We start from the raw sequence: 18,268 nt of genomic DNA on the forward strand, positions 1-18,268 counted from the left end.
TCCTCAGCATCCTCATCAACATCATCATCATTATCAACCAACATTACCGGCTCTCTCCCAACTATGATTTTGCTAGCCCGGAATGGGGCTTTCAATGGAAATTTCCCATCTACTCTAGGATTTTCAGGAACTCGTGCAGCACGACACAACTTAGTAACCAGAGATGGGAAGTAAAACCCTTTGAGTAATTCTGGGGATCGAATAAACATCTCATCATGAAGGAGCTTGGCGACATCAAAATCCTGGTGGGTCAAAAAACAATAGATAGTTGCTGCTCGTGGCTCATTGACATCGGTAGTGTTGTTGGAGGGCAGCAAACGACTGTTGATAATTGTGAGCCAACACTTAGCCTCCCAATTGAGAGACTGGGAGTTCAATGTGATCCGGTGCTTTATCCATATATGCTCCTGTCAGACACACATATTGCTTCAAGAATCAGTGCCCACCAGATAGTTGAGCGGTGATAAGCAATGTAATGATCTCTATCCCCAGTGAATACTTGTAGCTGGTACACTCGGCGAATGGCCTCAAGGGACGCATTTACCCAGGTGTTTCGTACTGTGAACACCCTATTAACATGCTCTGGGTAGTTTGCGTAAAACTCTCATACCATCAGTACATTCACCTCCTCCGGTTCATCAAAGAAGATGTCCAGCTGACACCTCCCCAACTCTGCAAAGATACTTGGGCATTCCACTTGCAAGGCTTGTCGGTCAATATGTACTTCAGGTAACAATTTATTGGACGCCTTGGCGATATACCTGTCCTTAGCTGGTTTGGAGACAAACCTAGCGCGGTCAAACTGTTCTACACTAGCTTGACCCCGAACTCTAGAAGAACTACCCGGTCCACTAGCGGAGGACCCTGTGGTACGTCGCTTCCTGGATTGATGCATTATACCTGCCAAAAACAGAGGCTCTTATTAGTGAGGGTTTGAGTTGTGTGACCCCTGGGTGGTTACTCAGACTTCACCACCACCATGGTCACATTAGCCATTAAAACTCCATTGGGGCAATTTCACAAACACATTGTGAGCATGGCTTCTATTCTAACACACCTAACCCCATGGAAGCATAACTCATCCCCCAAATCAACCATTCTCACTTACCATACCCACCCTACCATAATTAATTTTACACAACAAAACCACACTCTTCTCTACAACATTTTTCACACAACCTACTAAAAAGCACAAAATAAAATCAACACAAAATCGAACTAGAAATACTACACACTTCCAACATGAAAATTGCAAAAATAATAAAGAAACACAAGAAGGGAGAGGAGAAGCTTGACATACCTGGGTTTGTATAAATTGAGATTGATGGAATATGGAGTCTTGTAGGTGTGTGCGTGTGTGTGTGTGAAGAGGGGGGTTATGTTCTTGAAGAGAGAAAGAAGAAGAAAGGGAGAGAGATAATGGGTTCGGGTTTTTAGAGAGAGAGGAGATGAGGGAAATTAAGGGTGGGGGCAGGGTGTTTTAATTTTATTAAGGGGGGGGGGGGGAATTAGAAAAGAAAAGAAAAGAAAATAAAAAAAATTAAGTCTCACTTACCTAAGAGACAGTAAAGTCGCGAATCACCGCGGTCGACCGCGGCCACGGTGAGTGAAGGGGCGTGAAACAGAATGATCGTGTTTCACCGCGGTCGTGGTGGATCAAGAAATCCTGAGACAGAATGCTCGTCATTTACCGCGGTCGCGGTCACGAGGAATTTTTTTTTTTTTTAATTTTTTTATAAGGAATTTAGCTTCATATACCTTTGGTACAACATCAAACAACAGAAAAGAAAAACAACAAAAATCATGGTTTGCCTCCCATCAGCGCCTGATTTAACGTCGCAGCACGACGTAGATAAGCGCATTTAAGGCTCGCTACAGTCAGATGGATCTCTGACACTTCCTTTGGTTCATTCATGCCCACATATAGTTTCAATCTCTGCCCATTGACTCTAAAATATATGAGAGTATTTTTCTGAGGCAATTTCTACAGCACCTGAAGGGAATACTTCGACCACTCGAAATGGTCCAGACCATTCTGACTTGAGTTTACCCGGAAATAGCCTTAATCTTGAATTATAAAGCAATACTATATCTCCAGGATTGAAATTTCGCTCAACAATATTTTTGTCGTGCAACCTCTTCATTCTCTCCTTATACAACCTCGTGCTCTCGAAAGCAAGATATCAGAACTCGTTGAGCTCATGCAATTCTGTGACTCTAATTGTGCCTGCAACCTCAATGCCTAGATTCAGCTATTTCATTGCCCACCAAGCTCTATGTTCTAGTTCCACTGGCAAGTGACAGGCCTTCCCGAACACCAACTTATATGGTGACATGCCAATTGGTGTTTTAAAAGCAGTTCTGTAGGCCCAGAGTGCATCATCTAGCTTTTTCGCCCAATCAGTTCTTGTGGCATTTATAGTCTTGGTCAGTACACTCTTTATCTCTCTATCAGACACTTCGACCTTTCCACTGGTCTGAGGATGATATGGTATTGCCACCTTGTGGCATACATTGTACTTTGCTAGCAACTTCTCGAAGGCTCGATTGCAAAAGTGAATGCCCCCGTCACTGATAATAGCTCTCGAGGTCCCAAAACGGGTGAATATGTTCTTCTTCAAAAACCTCACCACCACTCTTGCATCATTAGTGGGGAGTGTTGTAGCTTCCACCTATTTGGACACGTAGTCTACAGCAACAAGTATGTACTTATTCCCAAAGGAGCTGACGAAGGGGCCCATGAAGTCAATCCCCCAGACATCGAACACTTTAACCTCTTGAATTGGGTTCATGGGCATCTCATGGCGCTGGGAAATGTTCCCGGTTCGCTGAAATTCATTACAAACCTTTAACCATTGATGTGCATACTTAAACACTGTTGGTCAGTAGAACCCCGGCTTCTAGCACTTTCGCTGTCATCCTGACTCCTCCAAAATACCCGCCATATGCTGATGCGTGACATGCCTGCAAAATAGAAGATTGTTCTATCTCAGAGATACACCTCCGGATCATATTGTCAACACATATTCTAAACAAATAAGGTTCATCCCAGTAATATATGCGGCAGTCACGATAAAACTTTTTCTTTTGCACAGAGGAAAGGTCATAGGGAACTATACCGCTTGCCAGGTAATTTGCAAAGTCTGTATACCATGGCACTTGCTCAAGGCTTGTAGCGAGTAGCTGCTCGTCTGGAAAGGTTTCCAGGATATCTTCAACCTCAACTGAGTTTTCAGCTCCTTCAGTCGTGATAGCTGATCAACGACTTGATTTTTTGTGCCCTTACGATCACGAATTTCAAGGTTGAATTCTTGCAATAACAGCACCCAACGAATCAGGCGTGGTTTGGACTCCTTCTTCTCAATCAAGTACTTGAGAGCTGCATGATCAATATATATAATTACCTTAGAACCAATCAGATATGATCTAAACTTGTCGAATGCAAACACCACAGCCAATATCTCCTTTTCAGTCATAGTGTAGTTCAGCTAGGCTTCACTTAACGTTTTACTGGCATAGTAGATTGGGTGCATTAGCTTGTCTTTCCGTTGTCCCAGCACTGCCCCCACTGCATAGTCACTGGAATCACACATGAGTTCAAATGGTTGCTCCCAGTCGGGGGCAACAATGATGGGTGTTGTGACTAGCCTCTTTTTCAACTCCTCGAATGCTACCCTGCAATTATCAGAAAACAAGAAAGGGTGATCTTTTTCTAACAAATTACAGAGAGGGTTGGCAATTTGGAGAAGTCCTTATGAATCTCCAATAGAAGCCGGCATGCTTGAGGAAGCTCCTGATTGCCTTGACTGAAGTGGGGGTGGTAGCTTAGCTATCACGTCAACTTTAGCACGATCTACCTCGATTCCCTTACTTGATACCCGGTGTCCCACGACTATGCCCTCTTGTACCATGAAATGGCACTTCTCCCAATTAAGTACCAGGTTAGTCTCAATACATCTCAACACTCGGGTCAGATTTATAAGGCACTCGTCGAATGAGTTTCCCGCCACTAAGAAATCATCCATGAACACCTCCATTATGTCTTCGATCATATTAGTGAATATGGCCATCATGCACCTTTGGAATGTGACGGGTGCATTGCATAGGTCAAAGGGCATCCTCCGAAAAGCATAAATGTCATATGGGCATGTGAAGGAGGTCTTCTCTCTGTCCTCTGGTGCAATGGAGATTTGATTGTACCTTGAGTACACATCCAGAAAATAGAAGTGAGACCTCCCTGCCAGTCTGTCAAGCATCTAATCAATGAAGGGAAGTGGGAAGTGGTCTTTCCGGGTGGCCAGATTCATTTTCCTATAGTCCATGCAAATTCTCCAACCTGTGACGGTTCTTGTAAAGATCACCTTATTGTTATCATTTTTGACCACCGTCATACCACCCTTCTTAGGAACATATTGCACCGGGCTAATCCAGTTGCTGTCAGAGATGGGGAAAATAATTCTCGCATCCAACCACTTAATCACCTCTTTCTTCACCATTTCCTTCATGTTGGGGTTTAGACTTCTTTGGTGCTCCCTGGAAGGTTTGTGCCCCCCTTCTAGCAGGATTTTATGCATACAATATGCTGGGCTGATCCCTTTAATGTCTACCATGGTCCACCCAATGACAGTCTTGCACTCCTTGAGTACCTGCAAAAGTTGTTGTGTCTGCACATCTAACAAACTAGATGAGATAATAACAGGTAATGTGGAGTTAGGTCTTAGGAACTCATACCTGAGATGGGAGGGCAATGGCTTCAACTCCAACTTTGGTGGTTCTTCTATGGATGGCTTGGCTGGAGGAGTTTCTCTATTTTCTAAGTGTAGGGGCTTGAATTCAAGTGTTCTATCCCAAAACCCTCTGCCCTCTAAAGACAACACCCATTCTGCCAATTCTTCCCCATTCACCTCATCTAAATTCACCAGACATGCAGCAAGAGGGTCCTCAATAGTCAACGTCTCATCATCTACTTTTACGATTACATACACGACATCAATAAGAGAAAAAATGGAGATTCACTTGGTCGCCTCATAGATTTCTGCACATTGAATGTTATCCCCTCATCATTCAACCTCATCTTGAGCTCCCCAGTTTCACAATCATTGAGAGCTCTCCCTATGGACAAGAACGGTCTTCCCAAAATTATGGGAATTTTTTCATCCACCTTGCAATCTAGAATCAAAAAATCTGCAGGGAACACAAATTTCCCTACCTGAATCAACACATCCTCCAAGATACCAGAGGGTTTTTTCATGGTCATATCAGCCAGCTGCAATAATATAAAAGTGGGTCTAGCTCTTCCAATCCCCCCTCTTATAGATCTCCAGTGGCATGAGATTTATGCTAGCCCCCAAATCACAAAGTGCTTTAGCAAAAACAAAGTTATCAATGGTGCAGGGACTCCCTGGGTCAGACAGCTTCTCAGCAACTTGTCTAGTCACCACAGCACTGCAAGTTCTGAGTAAGAGTCACTATGACCAAGTCTTGGAAATCGAATTTTCGGGACATCAAGTCCTTCATCATTTTTGCATAACCAGGCATCTCCTTCAACGCATCGATCAATGGAATATTTACCTGGATTTGTTTCAGCATCTCCAAGAATTTCTTGTATTGTTCTTCTTTCTGGTACTTGGCCAGCCTCTGTGGGAATGGTGCTGGAGGTCTTTTCTTCTCAATGATTTGGGTATTTTCTTTGTCAGACACCACCTCAACTAACGATTCCTGGGCTGTTTCCGCTGCTTTCTCAGCCTTAATCTGTGTGTTGGTTTCTTCCTGGGCAGGCTATACTGTCACCTCTGTCAGTTTCATTGCATCATCTAGCTCAATAGGCACTAGTATAAGTGTCTCAACTTGTCTGCTTTCTCGATCTCTGTCTTGCTCCAAGTCTAAGTCTCTGCCATTAGTAGACTCACTGCCATCAGCTGCTTCGGGCCTTGATCTTTTGGATTTATTTGAGCGTCTGTAGGTAATGTCCCATGAGGACGATTATTCAAAGACATCGAAATCTGGCCCATCTGCATTTCAATATTCTTTATGGTTAACTCATGTGCATATACCCTTTCACTCATTTTTGCATTCGACCCAATAACTTGCTGCATCATTACCTCGAGTCTGGCAAACCCATCTTCCTGTCTTCCACCATGTTGCTGCTGAGGAGGATAATTACCCTGCTGCTGATTTTGATTGTTATATCCCTATGGCCTTTGGTAATGCGCCATATTATTGTGAGGTCGCATACCTCCCATATTTCCATCGTTGAGTTGTGGTTGGACTAGCCTGTATGGTTGATTTTGTTTGCCCCAATTCTGACCACCCTATCTCTGGCCCCTATAATTAGACACATAATTCATGTCCTCAGGGTAATGATGATGCTCACTTTCTGCATTCCACTGGTTACTAATTGGCTGAATAATGCAAGATATGCATAAGCCCCCATTCGTAGTATCAACAATGTGTACCTGCTGCTTCTGCCCTGACTCTTCCACCTTTTTGGTGAGTATACTCATTTGTGTCATTAATGTGGCCATATTTTCAGCAAGAGTGTTGGATGGATCTAAGGGCACTAAGTGAACTACTGGAGTGATAGGTGCATTCCCGGTTGTCCACCCCGAATTCTGTGCCATCTTGTTAAGCAGTCTCTGGATTTCTCTCCATGTTTTACTCAAGAATGCTCCACCAGCTGAAGCATCAACATTAGCCTTCACGCTATCTATGAAACTCATGTAAAATAGCTGCCCCAACATCTGATCTGGAATGCCGTGGTGCGGACATATAACCAATATCCCTTTGAATCGTTCCCACATTTCTTGCAATGTCTCCATTGATTTCTGTTTGAAGCTCAAAATTTCATTGATTTGCTGAGCAGTCTTGTTGGGTGGATGAAACTTATTCACAAATTGCTTGACTAACTCCTCCCAAGTTGTAATGGAATTAATGGGGGTGAGTTTAGCCAAGTCTGGGCAGCTCTTGTCACTGAGAATGGAAACAACAACAACTTTATTGCTTCCTGAGTTATGTTGGGATGCCTTTGAGTTTTGCAGATGGAGAGGAAATTCTTCAAGTGTTGTTGCATATCCTCAATGTATGACCCCGAAAATAGTCCATTGTTTTGCAACAAGTGCAGTATGTTGTTCGTGATTTGAAATGACTCGGCCTGTATCTACGGGACTAAAATCGTTGTGGCCAAGTTCTCTACTGTGGGTTGTTCCCAGTCATATAGAGCAGCCTTTGGCATAAGAGGTGCCACTAGCGCCAATGGCACAACTGGGTCTACCACGTTATCCCCCATGTCTGGTTCGAGTTGTTTAGTTGATTGTTGTTGTTTGTTATTTCGGTTGGCCCGATTCAAGACCTTGAAAACTTTCTCGCGATCTGATAATGCTTCAAATACTTCACCAGTTCTCGATGAGTTTCTAGGCATGCACCTGTACAACCAAGTCAACAAACGTTAAATATTCAATGTATAGATTGAAAATAAAGAAAACTAACTACACTAAGAATTTTTGTATTTCTTTCAACTGTAATTGATAACACCGTTAATTCCCCGGCAACAACGCCAAAATTTGATTACACCCAACTATGCCTTATAAAAAGGACAAAGCGGTCACTGCAAATATAATCCGAGTATTTAGCCCAGAGTCGAATCCACAGGGAATTAACCTACCAATTACTCTTGTTAGCCTCACTAAATTAATCGTAATCAACTTTCTAGATATTTTGTATTACAATTGGAGATGTTTTTACTAACTATAACTGAATGAAAGCAAGTAACTAACATCTAACTATGACTGGTTTGTATGCAAGTAAGAGAAGGATCTAAGGTTATGATTTTCCCTATTGATGGAATCCCTTCCTGTTATGTTTTGCATAGATTCGCTTAATCGTCTCTATCGATCATGAGCACTCATATTACCGTAAATCTCTTCCGAGTAATCACGATAATTTACTAGACGCACTCTCCTGAATTAGTGATAAATGAGATCTTTTCCTGGTCCTCGGGGTTCATGTAAATTAGATTGTACCCGGAGTAGGCGTCAAGAAAAGTTAGGATCTCGTGGCCAGCCGTGGCATCGATCATACGATCGATGTTGGGAAATGGGAAAGAGGCTTTTGGGCATGCTTTGTTTAAATCCTTGTAATCTAAGCACATTCTAAGTTTGTTTCCTTTTTTAGGAACTACAACTATGTTGGCTAACCATTCAGGGTATTTTACCTCCCGAATAGACCCTATTTTAAGAAGTTTGGCTACCTTGTCCTTTATGAATACATGCTTCACCTCGGACTGGGGCCTTATTTTTTGCTTTACCGATTTGGACCTAGGGTCGAGGCTTAGTCAGTGCATTGTTATTTTCGGTGGAATCCCTATCATATCTAAATGGGACCAAGCAAAGCAATCCATATTATCAATAAGAAATTGAATGAGTTTTTTCCTGAGTTCAGGGGTTAATCCTGTTCCTAGGTATACCTTTCTCTCGGGCATGTATTCGATCAGTATGACCTGCTCCAGTTCCTCGACTGTTGATTTGGTTGCATCTGATTCTTCGGGAACAACGAAGGTTCGAGGAGTAAGGAAATCCTCTTCTTCTTCGATTACCTATTCCTCCGGCTCGATCAAGACTGGGATCAGTGATTGCTATTTGGCCGCCTGCTTACCTTTAGTGTTTGACTTTTTCGAGGTTGAAGGCTCTAGTATCGATGTCACTTCATCGATTACAAACATTTCCTTTGCATCGTGTTGCTCTCCATAAACCATTTTCTCACCATCCTCTATTGGGAACTTCATCATCTGATGAAGAGTTGAAGGTACTTCCCTCATGTTGTGTATCCATGGTCTCCCGAGGAGTGCATTATACCTCATGCCGCCTTTGATGACATGGAATTTTGTATCTTGTATGGTCCCGGCTACGTTCACTGGTAGGATTATCTCCCCTTTCGTTGTCTCGCTCGCTATGTTGAAGCCATTTAGGACCTGGGATGCAGGTACAATCTGATCCTGTAGGCTGAGCTGTTCTACGACCCTCGATCTAATTATGTTTGCTCAGCTATCTAGATCCAGTAGAACACGTTTAACTTGAATTTTATTTAAAAGAATAGAAATTACCAGGGAGTCATTGTGCGGCTGAGATATGCCTTCTGCTTCCTCATTATAGAATGATAGGACGTCCTCGGGAACATAGCTCCGAGTCCATTTTTCTCTGGCGATCTACACCTTGGTGCATTTGAATATAGGTCCTTGTGGGACATCGACACCGCCAATGATCATGTAGATTACATGTTGTGGTTCTTCCTGCTCGTTTTTATGCTCGCATCTATCTCCCTAAAATGATTCTTAGCTCGATCACTGAGAAATTCTCGAATGTGACCCTCGTTGAACAACCGAGCTACCTCCTCCCTCAGCTGCCTGTAGTCCTTGGTTCTATGGCCATGTGTGCCATGATACTTACACATCAAGTTTGGATTCCTTTGAGAAGTATAAGTCTGTATAGGCCTAGGCTACCTTGTGTCTTTGATTCTTCCAATAGTTGACACAATCCCCGATGCATCTACGCTGAAATTGTACTCCGACAATCGAGGTGCTTCTGCGGGGTCGGTATGCTTATCGATCCCATTCTTACTCATGAGTCCCCGAGAGCTTTGACCCTGATCATTTTTTCGATCATTTCGAGGAGCATTACGACCCGAACCGTTGTTTCTTTGATCAACATATGGCTGATACCGTTCCTTGTTCGATCTTGATTCCCTATCTGTATCCCTGGGGGGGCTTGGCTACCAATCTATTAGGATGAACTGAGCCCGAAGGGGCTTCCAACTAGTCGTGCTCGACCCTAATCTTTGATTGATAACGGTTATGCACATCTGACCACATCACAGCTGGATACTCGATCAACTTCTACTATAATTGTCGAGATGAGATCGAACTCCATTCATTAAAACCCTGCATAAAAGCCTGTATTGCCCAGTCATCCGAGACCGGTGGTAGTTCCATTTGCTCCATCTGAAACCTGGACACGAACTCTCTTAACATCTCGTCGTTCCTCTGCTTTATCTTAAAAATGTCCGATTTCCTCCTTGCCACCTTTATGGCCCCGGCGTGTGCTTTCACGAAGGCGTCTGCTAACATAGAAAACATATCAATAGAGTTCGGGGGCAAGTTGTAGTACCAAATCATGGATCCTTTCGACAATGTTTCCCCAAGCTTTTTCAACAATACTGATTCGATCTCGTTGTCATTCAAGTCATTCCCTTTGATCCCGCAAGTGTATGAAGTAATATGCTCGTTAGGATTACTTGTTCCGTTGTATTTTGGTATATCGAGCATACAGAACCTCTTGGGGATGGGCATCGGAGCTACACTTGGAGGGAACGACTTTTGTATGAACTTTTTGGCATCCACACCTTTTAAGACCGGGGGTGCCCCCGGTATTTGATCAACACGGGAGTTATAAGTCTCTACTTTTTGTCATTATCCTCAATCTACTTTTCCCCGAACTCGATCCTCTTGGTGAGTTCTTCGAGCATCCTCATAATTATGGGCTTAGTCCCCGAGCCGTTACCGTTTGATCTCTCTGGCACCGGCTCAGTACGTTGAAAATTTTCTGGCTCGATTATACTTGGAGTTTTGTTCTAACTTTGAAGTTGAGCGATGACAATCTGTTGAGCTTGTAGCATCTCGAATATTACTTGGAGGCTGATTCCCCCATCTCCCACGTCCTGTGTTCTTTGGCCACTAGATCTGACTTCCCTACGTACACTTGCTCCGGGGTCTGCGCCTAGATTTGCATTCAAAACAATGTGTGAACTAACATCCACTGGTTCCACATTTGGCACTTCCCCAGGGTTTATATGTGGTAAATCGACCCCTGGAGCAATTATGTTGTTATTTTCTCCGTGGAACCCAAGACCGTCATCACCATGTACGGGTGCATTCTATGATTTTGACATGTTTTATACTGAAATCAAAGAATATTTGACAAGAACAAGTGTGAAAATAACGTGTGTTATGAGAATCAGTAATGAAATAATCACTATTATCTTTAGCCCCACGGTGGGCGCCAAACTGTTTACCTCGAAAATACGAGTAACAGTTAAATTTGATTTGTGGTTTTAAAGATACGTGATTTAATTCAATAGTAATTAATAATCAAGAAATCTGAAGTATAGATGAAAGAAATAAGTAAGACCAAACCAGTAGATAAGTCAGTCTCGACCTCGAGCCCTAGTGACCTCGAGATTGGTCAAGAACAATAAAGCTAAAGGACAATTCTGATGAACAATGAGCGAAAAGTAGAGAGTATATTCTTTGCCAATGATTAGATGATCTTTACAAATGATTGAGGCCCCCTTTATATAATAGGAGAACCCTAAATAAGGTACATTTCTATTTACAACAAAGGAATCTTATTGGGACAGCTGTATAACCGCCTAGTACGGATTTGTACTAATTCGTACAAATCAATTCCTAAATTTACGCCATGATCTTGGGAACGTGGCAGGAATCTTGTCCTTCTGTAACAAACTCGTAACGGCACTGTCTGGGAGTCGGTCGTACTTGGCTCCGATGTTCCTCGAGCACTTAGGTGTTCGAGCCTCTTATTCTACCTTCGAGCCCGAGCTTGGTCCTCGATGCGACTTCTCGAGCCTACAAAATCGGAGGTATATGATTTTGACTGTATACACATATATATTCCTAAAATTACCCGCAGCTTTCAATGTCAAAAGTTACAATATATATTCAAGCGTTGATGGAGGTATTTCGAATTTCTTTAGTTTTGAAGCTAGTTCAATTAATACCCAACTAATTTGGAATTAAATTGTTGTTTACCCTATAATTTAACCATTTTTTTCTCCTCTCTACTATCCATTCAAAATCCCGAGTTATTAATTGTGGGAATTCCTTTTACCATAACCATACAAATAACCCTTCTTTACATAATCTTGCTCTTGTATATTATTTTCCACGTTAAATAGCAATTACATTCAAACCTAACTTTTTGGAAAGCTGTTGGCCCCGACTGAAGTCGACTGCAAATATTATAATTTTTAAACTTTCATCATTAATTATGTAAGATGGAAAATACAGAGATATGAATTCATATATATAGTACAGTAAATAACTTTACTCAATTGATTATTACAAAGTATGTATCTTCAAGTATCATTAATGTATTATCTTTAAATTTCATAAGTTTCACTACTACTATTTTGCTACACTATTGGCTAAAGCCCGTACTTTAGAAGAAATGTCCTGCATATTAACATGGCTCGAAGGGTTCTCCCACTGTACAAGTTCTTTGATTGCCTCCTCAATCTCTTTAGTCTCCTTCACGAGTCTCTCCATGCAGAAAGCCAGTGCACTCAAACTTAATACCACTTGGCCCTTGGACTCCTCACCGTTGACAATTTGGTCCACAAGTTCTTTCGAGTGTTGAAAATAGGAACTGAAGTTTTCATCAATTTCCTCTTCACTTGAAGACCTTATAGTATTATAATAAGTAGGTGATGTTCCTAACTCAACATCAACTGAAAGTTTCTTCTTCTCAAATTCATTGTCAAGTACTGTTAGTGATTTGACCAAACTGACCTCCTCAAAACATTTCATAAAAGAGCCAATAAAATCTTTGAAAAGCATGAAATCAGCATCTAGCTTATTTACAGTTTCTCTCCAGACAAAATTGTCAATTCCTCCAGATTCTTGTTCAAGGAATAAAATTGCTTGAGACCCAAAATACAAACAGTCCACCATCTTTGATAATGACCCCATGAGCTTACGATAGCAAGCACTATTGAATGGAACAAACCAAAAATTGGGCTCTGCCTCAGCTTCGCCAACAAATTTTTCCATCTTATTAACATGGAATTTTAGTTTATTTTGGGTTTCTACTAAATTTCCCAATGATCCAAAGCTCATTGAGCCAATGCATTCATGCAAGATTTCAAAGCTCTTTGAAAGTTGGAATTTTGCTAAAGTAGAAGCTCTTGTGGGCTGTAACAATATTTCTACCATAATGGAACAAGACAATCCAATGAAAGTCTCTGTTATTCTTGCTATGGCAAATTCACTTGGTGGACCAAAACCTTTTCTACCAAGAATTAATACTGCCCCAACAATGGCTGAAATTCCACCAGCTTGGCCGTACATTTTGCTTTGTCGCAAAAAACTGCTGACAATGAACCACGGGAGGAGAGACAAGAATCTAATTTGCACGTATTTTTCGAAGGCAAAACATCCTAAAATACCATATATTGATCCCAAGACGGTCCCCTGTGCCTTATAATTTGCAACTTTGAAAGTTGCTTCTCTTGCTCCTGCTAGGCTAACGGCAACTGGCAACCCTGCCCAGAATCCATTTTCCTTGCTATATATTGATCCAAAAAGAATAGCAAGGCCTAAAGATAGTGAACATTTGAAAGCTGCCATAAACCTTTTGTTATTTATTGTACTAGACAAGTAATTGCTCCATGTTTTCCTCGAGAATAATTCTTCTTCATCGTGTTGCTTGGAATTAGTGGAGCCCTCTTTGGGTGGTGGGGGTGCTATTGGTTTGTTCAAAAGGAGGTTTAAGCAAAATAAAAAGAATAAAGAGGGAAGATGTTTTTTGGTTGGTTGAGTGGTATGAAGTATTTGGAAGAACTTTTGGGTATTTTCAGGACTTGACTCTGGAACAGTTGCTGATGACTCGAGGGAAATGCTGTTGACTTGCTTTGAGATGTGTTCTCCTAGCATATGTAGACCAGATTTTAGCTCTGAGTTAGGAATCTCAATTGGAAATGAAGGAGAATTTTCCAAGGCAATTTCCATCCCTCTTAAAGGTGTTTGAAGATGTTGAAATCTGCTCCCAGGGTTCTCTCCATATGGTCTTAAAAACTTGAATGGAAATCTTTCCCACTTCATGCTTTCCTGGTAAAAAGTAATTGTACCAGCAAAAAGGATATTAGGATACTAATTACCAGACATAAGTAACTAGTTAAATAACATGCGTAAATATATATCTTACTTGCTTGGTCTTAATGCGCTGGAGAAGTTTGGCTCCTGTGCTAACTAAGGACTTGGCTTGAGAAATGAAAGCAAGTGTAGAAATGTTGTCTTCAGCCGAGAAGGCCTTCACAAACAAGTTAAACCTCTCCAAAGCATTTTCAGCAAAGAGCTTGCAGTTCTTTTTCACCTGAAAACATAGAACAATCCTGTTATTCAAAATCATTACTAATGGAAATACTTAACATCCTTCAATTACCTAGTTATTTATCGTTAAAATATATCTAAATTACATGCATTATGTTAAAAAGATTCACGACGTGGAAAACTTATACTAGCTAGCTAGCGGTCATTAATGAAGTAGGTAAGAAACCATATAAGAGACCAGGTTTCAAATTCAATTCTAACAGAGACGAAAAATGAAAAATGCTAGGTGATGAAAGAGTCAAGGTACACACAAGTTGATCTAAACATTACCTATATATATATATATATATATATATATATATATATATATATATATATATACGCACACCAGTTTATAAGGAAAGGTGCATGCTTAATGTCTGAAAATGTGAAGAGTAATGCGTGACACCAAGAAATGCATGTTAACAAAAGGTGGTAAAGTGTCAACTTGATGTAGCACTAATATTTTATTTTCAAACAACTTCCATGCACGAGAAATGTTTACTAAGCTAGAATTCTCACCTCGCAGCATGCCAGGCTTGGGTAGGGAAAAATCAAGGCCAAAACACAAGCCACAACTCCGAGCCCTGTGCTAGTGGCAACATGAACAGGATGCATAATAGTTTCAGTTTGGCCACCATTAATATAAGCTATGACATAAACAAGAACAATTTGCCCTAGCGCTATGCGCTTAGCTAGCAAGTGAGTGTTTTCGGGCAGAACCACCACGAAGGCGCTCAGAGCTACCGCCATAGCAGTGGTGCTGGCTGTGAGCCGAGCCGGTCCGATTAACCACAAGCTTAGAATAGCAGGACAAACGCCCTGAATGGTGGCGTAAAGTGCGTGCCAGCAGCCGCGGAAAGTGTCACCTAAGGTTGCATCGGTCACAATTAGAATAACCGTAACGTAGGAAAAAGCTGGGAATGCAACTTGCTTCTTGAAATATTTCGGGCCGAAAAGGGTGGCAACACCAACTATGGTGCAAGCCAAGGCTGTTCGAAGGGCGGAGGCAAGGCAAGTCCGCCACACGGATCGAGTTCTACTCAATTGAGAGCTTGAGGTTGCCATTCTAAAGAGCTCGAGATAACGAAACAAAAAAAAACCTATGATTTTTATACGTTTTTTTTTCTTAGCTAATGAAGTTTATCCAAGGCTTGTGTTACTTCGTCCCTCAAGTCTCAATGTGAATGAGAAAATTGGGATGTGCATTTTAGAGGTAGGAGAGCGATGTTTTATAGAGGAAATTGATCTGTAGAGTACAACACGTGAAACTTTAGTAGGACCCATATAGGAATGGGGGCCACTGGGTGGACACTACACCATCCAAGAACATTATAAATTAGAAACTATACGTGGCGGGGGGGGGGGGGGGGCAGTGGATCAATATAATGATGAGGATAATACAGAAGGTTTGTAAAATGAATTGACTATTGTGTTTACTCATCTGAAAAATACACGAACGCTGATTGCTTAAATTGTATAAATGTTAATATTGCAGTCAGAAGCAAATTCTTCGAACCACAACAAATTCGACATGTAACAAAAATAAAGGTACAATGTAACTGTAGACAATAAATAGTAACAAAAATAAAAGTAAATGTATGAATCTAAGTAGTGGCTCAGCAAATTAGGAAGGTTAAAAAAGCTGCTAGGTTAGCAGCGGGTCCTCTACATGTATACAAGAGTAGAAGCAGAAAATTTGTCGTTCTTTCTACTTGGTACTTCCAGTTCAACAGTATAAAACTTTGATTAAAAACTTAGAACTTTTTTATTAATATGTGCAACTGAAAATTTAGTTGTCCACTTCTAATCTTGCATTCTCTTTTAAAAAATAAAATAAATTAAATATATATTTTACAGTTTTACCCATAATAATGATAATATTTTAAAAAGTCTCGAGAAATAATTTGTGAAATGAGTAAGTAACGATAAAGGTAAAACAGAAAATTTTCTCTTGATTAGCTTAAATGAACAATATAATTAGCAAAAATAAAAATATATTTTTAGTATTATGAACAAATAAAAATAATAGGAGAGAGTATGTCAGATCTCATTAATACGTGTCGAAAATATTTAACGCTGAAAGCCGAGGCGAAGAAACGTATAGCTATGATTCAACTCCTCTCTATTTCTCTTTTTTCCATTTTTCCCAAGTTCAAGCTTAGATTAGAGACACATAGCATAAGTTAGAATTAATGGCTAAGATTTAATTGACTAAAGCAAAATTTAAACATGGTTTAAAGAATTAATAATTTGTTCATAAATATATTAAAAACTTTTGGGGTTTTGACACAGTTACCCACAAAAACAAAACTATTTACTCTTGTCTACCTATTTATTTTTCTATCTATAAACTAATTACATTTCCTACCCAAAGCAGTTTTTGTGGGGAATTTTTTCTTTATTCTCCAATTCTTTTTTATTTCTATGCTTCTTTTCTTTTTTCCTTTTTTTCTTTTCTCATTTTCTTCCTATTTTTTTTCTCTTTTATTCATTTATTTTTGCCCAAATCGTATTATTGTTATTTTTACCATAACTTATTTCACACTCTAATTTGACTCCTTCTTTATTTTTTTTATTTTTATTTTTTTCTTTATTTCTTGTTCCTTTTTTAATTCCACGTGATTGCCATGCAAACCTTGACCTCCTTCCCTACAAATATTAGTACATACTCTACCATTAGCAGTAACACCAACCAGTGATGGAGCAAGACAATATAATTTACGGCCACTAAATCTCCATATATACTAGTTAGAATAGAAATGATAATAAAATATTGGAAAATGCAATAAAATATAAGTAGCAAAAAAGACTTCTAGTACCACATGATACCAATATGGTATACATGTATACCAACAGAGTATATGATTGCTCTAGAATATTGCTACAACTATCTGTGACTATACTACTGTACCAAAACATTAAAGGATACAATAAAAGTATGAGAAAATCACATGCTCACATTACAAGCTAAATATTCGCAAAGCAACTTGCTCATTCCATATACTAACAGGGTATATAGTTGTATGGGTCGTTCCAACAATTGCCTATAATTATAAAAATTATTACATAATACACATAATCTATATCCATCAGCCCAAAAATTTTCCATCACTGCAAATCACGTTCATATAAATAATTTTAGAATAGAATTCACTTAAAAATACAGCCAAAACAACCAAAAAATGTTCAAACTACCATAAGATACTAATATGGCATATAACTATACCAACATGGTATACAATTTTACTGGTAATTTCCGGCAGCGATATGACTATACTACTATTACATAACACACATGCATAAAGAGAAAAATAAAAAAATAGTGTACCACATATTAATGTAATAAAGTATTTCAAGATATTGAACTATATTACTATTATTACAAGAAAATCAAATATTGTACTAATAAATGCAGCTAATACAACCAAAAAATGATTCAACTAGCACATGATACCAATATAGTATACAGTTATACTAATAGGGTATATAGTTGGAATGAATTGTATACCAAAATGGTATATTTATATACTATTTGAGTATACAATACAAATTCGTCTTCTTCTCTTGTTCAACTATATTTCAATCCAAACTTCTAAAATCTACTACAAAATCTCCACCAAATTGACTAAAACTTTAGATACAACTTCCAATCAACTTTCCAAACAAACCCATATAGGATCGAATCAAAATAATTAAAAACTCAAATAAACCAAGTTATGAGTTTCAAGCTTCAAGGTCCTTCAATAGTGGATTTGAATTTTGTACAATTAAGTCAACCCACCCATAATCACTGAAAAACACAACAACAATTCACGAAAATCATGAATATCAGGTGATTTTTTTCGACATCTGAATAATTAATTGCGGTAACTATTAAAATCATGAACACAGTATAGGAGCAGAGAGTGGTAGAAGAACTTGGAACAGCCTGATAACCATGAGCATAATATTCAGGTGATGATGCGGTGACGCCAAGTGGAGGAACTGGCTGAGGAAAACGATCACAGGTTGATGTGGTGGGTAACTGGTAGGTGCTTGAAAAGTTTCATATTCAGGGGGAGGAGGCGGGTAAATAGTTTGGGCCCCATGGGTAGGAGTAGTAAATAGTTT

General features: G+C 39.9%; 2 protein-coding genes across 2 annotated transcripts; both read right to left on the reverse strand.

Moving 5' to 3' along the window:
• Nucleotides 1-5,430: 5,430 nt before the first annotated feature.
• On the reverse strand, nt 5,431-7,285 carry LOC138871186 (uncharacterized). Its single transcript, XM_070149054.1, has 5 exons — nt 7,161-7,285; nt 6,456-6,969; nt 6,236-6,324; nt 5,830-5,956; nt 5,431-5,778 (listed from the first exon to the last, which is right to left on the reverse strand). The coding sequence occupies exons 1-5, from the start codon at nt 7,283-7,285 to the stop codon at nt 5,431-5,433; spliced, it is 1,203 nt and encodes a 400-aa protein (XP_070005155.1).
• A 4,854-nt stretch (nt 7,286-12,139) lies between these two features.
• On the reverse strand, nt 12,140-15,343 carry LOC104240093 (uncharacterized). The gene is made up of 3 exons (XM_009794873.2): nt 14,678-15,343; nt 13,992-14,159; nt 12,140-13,894 (listed from the first exon to the last, which is right to left on the reverse strand). The coding sequence occupies exons 1-3, from the start codon at nt 15,221-15,223 to the stop codon at nt 12,194-12,196; spliced, it is 2,415 nt and encodes an 804-aa protein (XP_009793175.1). The 5' UTR covers nt 15,224-15,343; the 3' UTR covers nt 12,140-12,193.
• Between the last annotated feature and the right edge of the window lie 2,925 nt (nt 15,344-18,268).

This window comes from Nicotiana sylvestris, chromosome 6 (assembly GCF_000393655.2).
Source record: "Nicotiana sylvestris chromosome 6, ASM39365v2, whole genome shotgun sequence".
In the NCBI taxonomy this organism is placed as follows: Eukaryota; Viridiplantae; Streptophyta; class Magnoliopsida; order Solanales; family Solanaceae; genus Nicotiana; species Nicotiana sylvestris.